Source organism: Coloeus monedula, assembly GCF_965178545.1.
Source record: "Coloeus monedula genome assembly, chromosome: 3".
NCBI classification, from domain to species: domain Eukaryota; kingdom Metazoa; phylum Chordata; class Aves; order Passeriformes; family Corvidae; genus Coloeus; species Coloeus monedula.
Window position 1 is genome coordinate 21957004 of NC_138783.1, and position 13261 is coordinate 21970264.

Below are 13261 nucleotides of genomic sequence, written 5' to 3' on the forward strand. Positions count from 1 at the left end.
TAAGAACATATTAATCTACTCCAACACACTGATAATGTATTCCAACAGAAAACAATTTGCTTCTTTCTAAAGATTAAACAAATATACACTTCCACACAGTGCAACTGTTTCAAAATTGTGTATTTTAAAGATTGTTTCCTAAGTATGAACACAGTATCCATGCCTTACACACCATAAAATATATACAGTTTTTTCATAAAGAAAAATTTTAGTGTTACGCTAATTAATCAAGGAGGGAAAGCTTTACACATGTCGGCTTTTATGGAAGTTTCTTCATGAACCTTAAAAAAAAGGTTCCTCAGAAATTCCTGTAAGATTTACTCCTAGATCACACTGGAAAACGACAGTCAAACATTTACTATAACAGTTTATATTCTTCATAATTATGTCTATCCTTTTAAAAATCCCTTGTTGATTATTTTGCCTTAATTATTTTGTTTGTTCCATATTCTGGTTTCTTGTCATTTTGTGTCACATACATAGGATTGACCTCTTTTTCTTGGTAGTTGATGGATTGATTAACAGATAGGAATGCTTTTTAGAAAGATAAATATTTGAACAATGGCACAGACTTACCTAAGACATGGGATACTGTCCTTCATCGTTCCTTCACATGCTACAGTGTTGGTACTTCCTGAAAGGCTCTTTAAAGAAGGAAGCTGGGAGGAGGCATCTGGAAACGGAGGATTTGTTTCTGGTTCAGGAGTAATGATGTCTTCTACTTCGCATTGAAGTCGTACCTCTAAGGACTTCAATAAATAAAAAGCTAAGTTATTTCATAAGGAAAGCTGCTGAAAGTTCTGTCACTTTCAAATAAGTATCATTATGCCTTTTTTAAAAATAACCCCCATTTATCATTATAATTTGCAGGCAAAGAATTTGTTATGTGTTATTTATACAGCACAACAGCAACATGAGATAGGAACTAGAATGATCATCAACTCGGCCTCCTGATTACTAGCACAACAGAGTCTCTACCAGACAAGTTTTAGCCAGGATGGATAAGCCTGACAGTGTCAATAGTACTGATACATGAGCTTCATTTGTCCATAGGTGGGGGCCAGGAAATCAGAGAGAACAGCACACACAGCTCTGTATTCCTTAGAATAAATGTGAGTTTAGTGGATTCTAGAAAGCAAAATTCAAACCACTTACATTTTGCTTTCCTTCTGGCCTCTCTAGAAAGGGAAAAGGAAACCAACCAGGCCAAACCACCCTACAGTTCTTTTCACTTATTCAGGAAATATTAACTGAAGGACTCCAAAACACAGGGGAAACTGGACAGGAAGTTCAAATCTAGGTAGTAAACACTGAGCAATTCTTTCTACCTCGTGAGCTGTCCAAGGAGATACCCATTTTGAAAAGATAATGTACAAGGTATAGCTCTCAAAGAGACAAGGTTTGGGGATTACTAGCTGAACAGTAACTTCAGTGCTGCTACCTTGAAAGGAACAGAAACAATTGCAGAGGTAGACACTGCAAGCTCCATCTTCGTGATCTTTCACTGAGACATCATCTGTACCAGAATGAAAATTAACAAACTACCTAAGTTTCAGGAGATAAAGGTGAGTAGTACTGAAGGGTCACCTGTTTCTCAATCACTGTGTTAAAACATACAAGATTTCAAAAGAAGTGATTCTGTTTAACCAGGAGAGAGAGGTCCTTTCTCAAAATTTCACTTTTGTTTTCTCCTTGCAAAATCCACTGATATTTTTTGCCTGAATCAGTTAAAGAAACCTACAGACAACATTTGCCTTCAAAGACTAATGAGTGAAATATTGAGTTCAGGAAAATCTGATCTGGAAGTAATTGCAGTGGACTGAAACAATTTATAATGCTGTTTAATATTTATGCAGGCCTGGAGTAACTTTTGAAGAGTCTGTTCTTCCGCTTACCATGTTAGAAATGCATCACTCTTCTTTGGATGTTTTTCTGTGTGTATTCCTTTTTTTACTAAAATTAATTTTGTTAAGTTCTAGCTATGGTGCATTTGAAGGGAGAAGGAAAAATACAGACTAACAACATGACTGTGAATTTTTCTTATGTTTTTGTCTCTGCTTTGACTGAACCTTAGGAGGGTTATAGAAATGTTGAACCAATTTATTTTGACAGAGAATAAAGATATTTTTGGGGAATCTCATCACTAGGCTTATTGATTCCCCTTTCCATATTCAAGTGAGTGTGACCTTTTTTCCTATGGTTCTACTCAAGAGCTTTGAAGAGGAGCTTCACTGAGGAAAGATGCTCATTGAGAAAGTGATCATGTTTAATTAATAGCTCCTTTTGAGACAGGATGGAGTGGATTCAGATGAGAAAACAAAAATAACAGCAGCAAATGCTTTTTATATAACTGCATGGCAATGACTCCAAGGCTGGATATGAAGCAGAATTTGTCTCATGCCTACTCCTTGCCTCCAGAATCTGATATGAAATGATGCAAATAATACTTCTGTTGAGGAAATTCCAGGCACAGCCTATGCCCCAAAGGTATATTCAGCTGCAGACTTTCCTGCTACATGGAGCAGCCTGTGAGTAGCCCTCATGCTTCCCATTTACCATAGCAGTAACATTACAACACTGTCATCAGGGCAGCCAAACCAATGTGGGGGCCTTAAAATGCTGGGAACTGTAGATTGAATTCAAGGTAAGTTCAGTCTGGATGATAAGGAGAGGAGGACACAAAGTGCTTTGTACCTCAGGCAGCAAAGAAATCCTGAGACTGGCCAACTCAGTCTCAATATAGACAAAGGCACACAGCCTAAAGTCAGGTACAGATTCCAACAAAGAATTCCGTACTTTTGATTAAAAAAACCCCCCATCATTTAAGAGTGAAGATTTAAATGCAAGCAGCGAAAATGCAGAAACAAGAGAGAAGGTCCATTTCAGAGATGCACAAAACCCAGAGGAATTCTGTGACTATGCCACCAAGATTGCATAATTTAATATTCAGAGAAAAATGCTTATTAATTACAGATGAAATCTGAGAAACTGTTAAATTGCACATATTGTAAAACTTTGGAAAATACAAGTAATGACACAATTCAGCCGGAAAAGTGAAGGACAAGGAAAAAAGACATTAAATTATACATAATAAAAGATTAGGTGCACTTGCTGTGGAACAATGTAAGAATACTGAAATGGAATAATTCTAGCTGCATTACATATGAGCTGGTCAGTAACGTGAAATTACTGTTCATTAGTTTTAAACCTTTCCTGAAATATATTCAGGCAGCTTAGTAATTGCCTGGCAGGGGGTGGGGGGTGGGAAATGAGTGGAAAACAACAGAAAAGCTACAGGTAATGAATTTCTATACAGAATGGCACATGGCTACAGGCCAAAAGTGACACAGGCTTTTACCACAGTAGAATTTTCTAAAGTACATTAAATAGTGTTAAAAGGATAAGAACTATTATCACGGAAGGTGACAAATAATCCAGCATTTCACACAGTTTCCATCTTTAGGGAAACAACATCAGCATAAGCCAGAAAAAAATCAACTCTTTTTGTTTTGTTAAACCCACTGATAATTTTCAGTCTCCTTATGAACAGAAATTAAAGAGATTAAATACTCGAGTTAAAAAGAGCATTGTGAATGTACACAATGTACATCAACTGATAAAAACATACAGCAGACAGAAACTTTAGACCAGGTAAATACAACAGAGATTACTGTATGATAAAGTCTTAAAAGCAAACTATGTCTGAAAGGCAGCACTGTATGTTACTACTAAAGCAAAAAGAAAGTGGAGAGTAGGTTCCAAAACCCTCAGATTTTTGTCAGTAACTTAAGTAGGATCAAGATTTCCCTGGAAAGGTTTAAAATGGGATGTCCTTAAACCTGTATTTATACTGCTTGCTATTTTTATTTAAATACTTGAGCACAGATGAAGCAAGGCAATTTGATTTAGAAATTATGTTCTCTTATAAGAGAGTGAAATAAGTACTTACTGCAATTTCAGTATTTACTTCATGTTTGCTGAACTTGTAAACAATCACATACGCAGACACTCCTGCCACACAGAAAATTCGGCTTTCAGGACACCAGTACATCATCTGAACAGCAAAAGGATCCTCTTCCACAATCTCAGCTGTTGCTTTTCCTTCTCCCACTTTCTGTTTTTCAAAGACCTTTGATGTTTTTAGTTTGTACAACATCTGTAGAGTAACTGGAATATATTAAAACATATAAAAAATACTAACATGAAGCAAATCAGTCATAAAATTCCTAGTTCCCACTTTCTTCTCAGTTGTAGCATAACAAGGAATCTTAGGAAAGCCTAAGAGGAGAAGATGTGTATTATACAATACAGATACTATTCTGGCACATATTACTGGTAGGATATGTATTTAATACTTCCCAAAAGGGTATTTGTCTGTGAAATACTTCTTAGTACTTTCTGGGGAAGGATGTCAAAGGTGTAAATCATGGTGTTCATAATTAGGCTTATACTCAGTGTTACAGAGAGATCTGATAATATTGACACTTTCCTAAAGAGATGTGAAACTAAGATTTCATTTGTCTGAGGTTATGGTCTTGATAGTATGTAAAGACTGTATGGCAATTCAAGAGAAAACATTAGGAAAGCATTCTGGTGGCATGGTCAACACAAAATCCTTCTGAATTAATGGGAGTTCAAAAACATTTTGAATTTCTTGACTAATAAGTAGATCTGTATTTATACCTGTATATAAAATCCTAATATCCAGAAACTTTTGTCAAGATTAGAACTCCAGTGCAGCAAGCTTCAGAGGTAAAGGAGGGATGACAATTCACCCCATTATGTTTTACATTCTTCCCTGTTTTTACTACTTTTACATTAGTTTATCAGTGGTATTAGTAACCGCATAAGGTCAGAAAAAGTCAGTCAGGCCCAGCACCTAGAAAGGTGTGCATATGCACAAAGGCAAAGCTGCTTGCTAGGTCAGTGTAATTGTGGTAGCTCAGCCTGGCCAGCTTGTGTAACAAGAGCATCAGGAAGATGAAAGGACAGTGTTTTGGTTATGTAACCAGATGATGAACACAGCAAAACCACATTTTTGTTTTGCAATGCAGATATATGCCAGGAGGTTTAGCATACACAATTTTGAATGTTTTAAAAAGTTTTAGTACATAAAGCACTTCAGAATTTTCACAAATTGCAGCGAATGCTTCTGTAATAAATACATAATTCTTCCTGCCCTAGTGGCAATGAAAGGGGATTCAGGTTGCCCTTAGTGCCAGTATCAAATCTAGAGTGGCACTTCAAATCAGGCATCATGAGTCCATGCACACTAGGACTGGAAGAATTATAGAATCATAGGGCAGAGTACAAGACAAGAGTCTTCCATGCTTCTCTGAATTACTGGGTACCATCTGTACCTAGTGCCTTCTGTGCCTTCTCTAAGGGCAAATAAGAAACAGCAATGGCTTTTGAATTAAGATACATTCAGAAAACAGCTCCAGTGGCTTAGCAATTCTCTGTCTGTCACAAATCTGTGCTTTCAGATACAAGATGACACAATTAAAATATGTCTAAAAGCAAAGTATTTTGTGCCTTCAAATACCAGTAGGATATTATGTTTGCTGGGAAATCTCAAATGAACTTAGAACTCCATTAAAAAGGTTAACACCTTGTAAATAATATAAACAATAGAACTTTGTAATAATCAAAACCTTGTAAGTAAGAAGTACCAAGTATGGCATAAGAAACACAGTACATGCCCTGAAAAGCAGGACTAGGACCAGGACATCAGACATGTACTGAAAATACCATTATTGTTGAAGAGATTGTGAATATTCATGATCATCTCATCATTATCAAGCTTTTAATGTTAAGAAAAATTCCTATTGCAGCACATATATATTGATTAGGGGGTTATGGTTATATTCCCTATGAGAGGTATTTTTCTTTTCCCATTTCTGCCAGAATTCTAGAAGGAGTAACTAGCACACTGCTTCCTGTGCAGTACATACACTAAATGCCTTGTGGTCTTCCAACAGTCTGTATTGTTTCACCCTAACTTTAGTGCCCGTATTTGCAGATTCTTGTTAAAAACAAAATATTCACAAGACAAAGTCTAATGTCTCACTCTACTTCTCTAAATAAAACTAATTATCCTACTTTTGTTCATATTAAAGCTCTCACAGACTTCTTTCTTTGCAGATAAACTGTTGACCTCATTTGATGATGGGTTTTTTGGTGTTCACCATAACTTGAAGTTACTGGAAGACGTAAACTCTGAGTGGCATGCGTCTGTTTTTCCACAGTTTCCAAACAGACAAATTCCATAATAAAAAAACAACCCATGGTCATGTTCAGTTGCTGTTCCTATTTAATATATCTTTGTGAAATGAGGCTTTGGAAATCCTCATTTTTACCTTGTCCATCCTGTGTAAAAATATTTGGTATTAGGCAAAAAGGGAAGTACCTGACAAAGTCAGGTTTAGCTGACATTAAAAACTTGTCAACATCCCCCATGTTTGGCTGGAAATGGTAGCACTATTAATAATTATAATTCTGTGGCACCATGTGGAACTAGCAGGTAGTTTAAGTATGCCATACTCTATGATCTTGGCACCCATTACAGACTGGTTATTAGGATCATATTAAATCTCTCTCTGCCTAACATTTCACCCAAAATTTTCTTTCACACTCTCTTTTCTTTAAGAGGCTGATACCCCATAAAAGAGTGATATTTATCCCTGTACCACCGAAGAGACAAGAATACAAGGCAGCTCTAAAGGAACTTTGGGGAAGCACTGTCACATTATTTGAAGCAGAATATTTTAAATTTCAATCAAAGTGTATGTGCATTTTAATAAATATATTTTACTAATAAATACTATATGTATTTTCTGTAGGGGAAAATGCTGTGTGCTGATATGTGCAGTTACAGCTAGATTGTATGAACAAGTATATTCTGAAGCTTTTTCCTGCTAGGATGAATGGTAATGCTTCCCAGTTATTTCCTGGGATTTGAGACTGGACAAGAAAAGATTCACCCTCACCAGATTAAACATGTATTGAAGTGTATGAACGTATTTCATATTTTCAGTATTTTATTTTTACTTAGCTATAAAGAAGACTTTGTTGTACTCAGTATAGAAGTGACATGAGAATTGGAGCTGAATGTTAGATCTAATTGAGCCCTCTCTTCTAGACACACAAGAAGAATGTGTCCTAAGGTTTTTTTACCAACACTTCATCTTTCATAGGTTTTGGTATGTTGGATTTTGAGTTATTCGTCACCCATTTCTGCCTAATATATCTCACTACCAGCATTTTTTCCCTTAACTTAATATAGATTTTCTTAATTTCACTCCTTTTTCTTAATTATATCAGCCTCAGTATTACTACTCAACCTGTTAAGTATCCTGTTTTATATATAAATGTGTGTTTGTGTGATTTGTCAGCATTATATAAAAGTGAACTTTAGAAACTTACTGGCAGAAGCATCCCAAAATTTTACTGATCCATCTGCATGGCTTAAAAAATATAAAAATTAAATGTGTTAAAACAAAATGCAATTCTAAAACATCATCTACTTTCAGTGACTAATAAACATAGCAGAAAAAACTCATTTTGCTCATGTAATTCTCTTTAACTTACTGACAATATATTAAAGACATACATACAACCATAAGAAAATATTTTGTTATGAGTTTCATTTGGTTAATAAAATATTTTTATGCATTTCCTGCAGAGAACTAAGCCCCCAGTGAATTTCAAGATTACAACAAGAAGAAATCACTTCCCATAGTAATAATGAGTTTAAGTCACAGCACTTTTGGTTTTGCAGCGGGCCAGCATCAAGCCTATGCACTCTAAAAATGCCATGTACAGTGAATTTTGAAAGGACAGAGGGTAACTTTATTTTGCTTGATACTTTACAACTGTGTTCTTTTTATTAACATTAAACCCCTCAAGTAAAGCTGGAGAAAGGAGACACTTGTGTTTACAACGAGAATGATCCCTTCATCACCTTCTCGCACTACTGCACACATCATAACCTTATTTTTATGAACAGGTTTTTAGTATCATTGATAGTAACAACTTATCACATATATGACTGAGACCAGAGGAAAACCGATCATGCATCTTAGTTGAATACCTTCTGTTTCACAGTATGGCCCTTGGGAATCCATCAGGCACTGCTCATGGGGCTCCTACTGCAATCTGAGCCTTTCTAGGCCTTTTTGCTCTGTTTCTTCACCCACAAGGTGAAATTCATCCCAGTGCACCACACCCTCACTAATGCTGGGTATTAAAATGAATTCCCAAACTGTCCCCATATACAAAGTCCCCAGAAGGCCAAGGGACAACAGGTATAGAAGACCAGCTGCTCTCCTTTTTGAAGCTATTCTCCATGACCTTCAAGGCCAATATATTCTCTTGCAATACATTTTTCTTTCGAAAGACTTCACCTCCACAAGTGCTGCTGTCTAACATTGGGGCCTCAAATGGCAATTCTTAATGGTAGCTCATCCCTGGGTACCAAGGTTCTGTTTTCTACAGTAAAAGAGAATTTCTATGGTGACACTGCTCAAATGAAGAGCCAGGATATGCACACACTGTGAAGTCTCAACTCTTGTCTATAGCTAACCCACAATCAAAAGGAGTAGATGCAAATACTTTAAAAGTACCAATCCCCAGTCTCATTCTCACCCTGTAATAATGATTTCAGGATATGTCTGAGCTCCAAGGTTCCATGCTCCACCACTGATAGGCCACTCCTAAACAAAAAAAAGTACAGAGATCACAACTTATTCTGATGAACCTTGCTTGGTTCATTTTTAAATTCAGGAGTAGATATCATCTTCCCCCAAAAAGCAATACAACTTGTAAAAGAACAAAAATATGTGTAATTCAAGGCTTTTACAGTTTATTAACATTTTCATGTCATCAATTCAGGCTTTGGAAACTTAGTAACACTTTTATATTATCACTTAATGTTTTATGCTATTAAAATATTTCCCCCCAGCTAACAGTCAACAGTCTAAAACAGGAATGAGAGGGAGAAGTAATAAACAATTCTGCTGGTCTTTGGAGATGGCTTGTCTCTTGGAGTTTCTATAGAACACTGAATAGACCGAGAATTTATTTTGAATACAAAGACCACTGAAGAAGCTGGCCCAGAAACACGTATCAGAGCATGATGCCATGAGATAACTTTTACAGAACATATGAGATCATCATCTCTTCCTTGCCTTTTGTTTACTGATGGCAAGACTCCCATTCTCCTGGTCTAGGCTGGTTGAGCAGAACGCTGTCCTGTGCCTAAAGCCCTGGCATATATGGATACAGGATGTAGAGGGTGACATATGTGCAGAGTGGGTCAGGATGTGTGCAGAGTATGAGTGGCTGGAAAAAACTGGGAGCACAGACTTGTTTGTGTGGATACATGGAGTGGCTGCTTGTGGGTACAGAAATGGCTGGCTGGCATATGAGTGACTACCTGCCTTCAGAGTGTTTATTTGTATGTGCACAAATAAAGCAAGGAGACAATAGAGGATGCAGGGAATACAGGTAGGTGTGGCAAAGTGTATGAGGTAAGGGTGGATTTAAATAAGAGAAATAAAATATTTTCTGAAGTACTTTTCCAAACCAAGATCCAAAAGAAGTAGAGAGGGTTCAGTTTCTGAGTCAATGGAAAACAAGCCAGCTCCAAGGAGAGTACTTCTGTTGATTTGAATGGAAAACTGATGATGTCTGACTTGTTTACCCAGTACTTTTTTCTACTTTATTTATTAAAATATATTAGTTCTAGCCAAAACATAAACAAGTTTAAAGCTTGACATTTATAAATCAATTGCATTTCTTCTTCTACTTTCTGCAGCTTTTCCTATTTCTAAAACATTATGATAAGACTTTGGTAGCTCAGAGAAATAGTTATTAATATCCCTATTTAATAACAAATCTCACAGACATGCTGTCAACTCTTACTGAACATCTTCTGCTTTGTCTTTCAGTTATAATGCTTTCACTTTTTTCTTTGATAGAGAGAACCTATCCATACAAATTTGAATTGTACACTGATGGCTCCCTTTAACCCAATTTGATCTGGAATAACTCCAGCATCTTAATGATTAAGTTCTGTATAATGGCAATTAATGGTTCTGCTTAAGTGGTCATGTTTCTGAGGGACAAATACTGGACTGTAATCAGGCTGCTAAGTTGCTGGTTGGACTAACCTTAAAGTGATTATTAAAGAAGTAAAACAAAAATAATTTGGTAAGATGTCACAAAAACATAGGTTATACATCTACTTTCTTTGCTTAAAAAAAGAGTATTGGTTTTGTTTACCTTATTACTGTATCCTTGCTTTTTATGTTTTGCTCCTACAGAATAGAGTACAGGGATCAAATCTGGAGGACAGTCCGCAAAATATTCTGTGCAGGTAACAGGTGACTCATGAATGTCAATAGGATATGGATTTTCAAAGATTGGAAAACTAGTTAAGGAAGACAATTTATTAGAAGCACTGTGACACACTGAGCCATAGAATAAAACATATTCTTATATTATATAGCAGAATCTAAGTAAAATCACTACTAATTACATGTATTTTCCCTTATTTATTGAAACTTATGTATTGTTTTTTAGTATCAGTAATAATGTATAGTTACCCAAATAAAGACATAAAAATTCCACTGCTTGGACAAGAATCCTCTTATTACACATACAGTCCCTAAGGCTAATAGGGCTACCTGTATGAATGAATAAGAGCTAATTTTTTTCTAACATCTCAAAATCTTATTTATACAGAAGTGACACATTTTCTAGAAGTTTCAGGTTCATGGATATGATATATACTATGAACTCCAAACTGCTTTTACAAGTGTGGATTTTATATTGAACATCTTAGCTGATTGGGTTGGTAGACTACTGATTATATAATGAAAAATTGCAATAACAGATGAGTAGATCTCAGTTTAATTCTCACTTCCATCAGTTTGAACAGCCTGAAAAGGAGGAAAACCTCACTTTGGCACATTACACAAAGTTATTCACAACTGAAAAATATAGAAAATTTGGTTCTGATTTCAGTTATGTCCATTTTACACTGGCAAGATCATCTGAATTATTCTTTAAAGTAAGTGAGATCTGAATATGATTCACTTAACATTTTTCAATATATTGACAGCCAAATCTGTTCCTAGTTAACCAGTGTGAATGGGGATGTACATTACTGGTAGTGTTGGAGGCAGAACAAAATAAATAAGAACTGAATTATGCTTTACATGATGTATAGTTCCTCTTTGATAGGAACATGGATTCTGATATGGAAGAACTATTTGTCATTTAAACCAGCAACTGGATCATGAAGTAATTCTGTATATCCAGATAAAACAATGCCATTATTTATTAAGATACTGAAACTAGACATGCATAAAAGTAGCTGTTGAATCTTATTTCCAAAACACGTATGTGTTCAAGTATTATTTAACTTTGGTGTTGAATGAATGTTTGAGGGCTGTGCTGAAGGAACTGCAGATGTAGATTTATCCCAAAGTTTAAGAACAAATATTATCCTAAGTTCCTGTTCATTAGGTTCTTAAGGTGGAAGTACATATTTAGCAAGAGTTATTTCCAAGAGTGAATGATTTTGGGTAGTAAAATGATATTGCATGATAACATTTGGAATTTTATGATAATTTACTAGACAGTTAAATACACAAATAGCTTCATACAAAATTTTATACTTACTTGCTTTGTGTCAGGTCAACGACAATGAGATCTTTTTCCAAAAGCACAACTACAGCATAGGGTTCTTGAAATTCTGTAAGCAAGGAATCAAGTATAAAAGACATGGAGTTCTCCTATAAGCCATTTTAAGCAAGCAAGTAATATTTATATTCTTTTAACTTTCACAGTATATTAAAGCTTTGAGGTATAAACCCCTGACATATGCACAAACCAGACATAGCTGGAAACTAGGGCCAGAGAGGAAGTAAGAAATTACTTTTGGATAGTACAGTTGACAAACACACAAAGCAGAAGAATTGGAATATTATAGCCTGCCAGTATGATGCTATGATGAAAGTAAAGAAATAGGATATGAATAAGTTGTGTGTATCATTGCATTGCTGAATCCAATTACTACACAGAAAAAGTATTTTTGCTGTCCAGAAGTAATACTTCTACTGTGAACAACTGCTCTTCAGAAACAGACTGTGCAGGACACTTCATGACACACAAGGCCCCCATTTCTGAGGTGATTCAAGGGGAATATTTCCAAGGAATCCTGTAAGTCTGGTGTGTTCAATTCAGATACTAACACACCATTTCCTTCTGCACTCTTTAGGAGATTATATGGTTTGGTTTTTTATACAATTCTCTTATTTATCAAAACTAAAGAACTAAAATGACAAATAAATGCTTCCCTTGATGCATAGAGTATATTAGTTTACATAGAATAAGTTATTAAAAAAAATAAAAAAGTGAAATTATGATTTTCTTTTCAACAGCTGCAAATCATTCCAGCACATGCAAGCTCAGAAAAAACTGTTCAAATGGGCAATGCCAAAAGGACGAGTAAATGAGAGCAACTGATTCATCTTCCCTTCAGTCCTGCTATGAATGCACAATATTTGCTGCCTGTTTTTAAACAAGGCTATGAATAACACAGGTTAAACCAAAATGTTTAAATATTAGTCTGTGAGCAGGGGAAGGTGCTACAAATCCTTAGTACTGGGAAGTATATGGCACAGCTAAATGAAGGCCCAAACCAACTCTGATTACAGAAAATTAAATCTATTTGTGACACTGAAACACATATACACTTTACTAGCAGTTTTTAATATGTACTTGGTTTGGCTATGTATATAAGAATTATTTTACTTTTCTGCTTGAGGGCTTAAAATGCTAAATTTAGTTCCTTTTTGACTTACAGCTTTTCTTAATTTACACCCTGGAACTTTCTGACAACATATTTCAGAACTTGGCAGCCCCACAATATGCAGCAAACATTTTTAACAGTTCATTTCATGCTGAAGTGTACGAACTTTTTTGCAGGTAAGTCACAGTTTAATTTTAATAACTTAGCAAGCTGTAAATGGTGAAAAATTTCAGAAATATAAGCACCTATCTTTGATTAATAGCAAAGTTTTCTCACACTAGCCCACGGGTTTCAATCCTGTAAGTGGTGATTTATGTATGCTTTATTGTCCACTCACTACTTCCTTCCTACACTGAGAATGCAAACAAGTTTCAGGTACTTTCAGTTATGTAGTTTTCTTCAGATGAAGACAAATATGAGGATGGAAGTCCCTGGAATGGG

At 35.6% G+C, this 13261-nt stretch overlaps 1 protein-coding gene across 1 annotated transcript in view; it reads right to left on the reverse strand.

Moving 5' to 3' along the window:
- Positions 1–13261, reverse strand: part of STXBP5L (syntaxin binding protein 5L) — a 185536-nt gene that overhangs the window by 57578 nt on the left and 114697 nt on the right. Inside the window, exons 12-17 of the mRNA XM_082278151.1 lie at positions 11689–11761; positions 10285–10432; positions 8647–8714; positions 7426–7466; positions 3950–4167; positions 577–749 (exon numbers count right to left, since the gene is read on the reverse strand). Coding sequence (XP_082134277.1) covers positions 577–749; positions 3950–4167; positions 7426–7466; positions 8647–8714; positions 10285–10432; positions 11689–11761 — 721 coding nt within the window. The remainder of the gene's footprint in view (positions 1–576; positions 750–3949; positions 4168–7425; positions 7467–8646; positions 8715–10284; positions 10433–11688; positions 11762–13261) is intronic.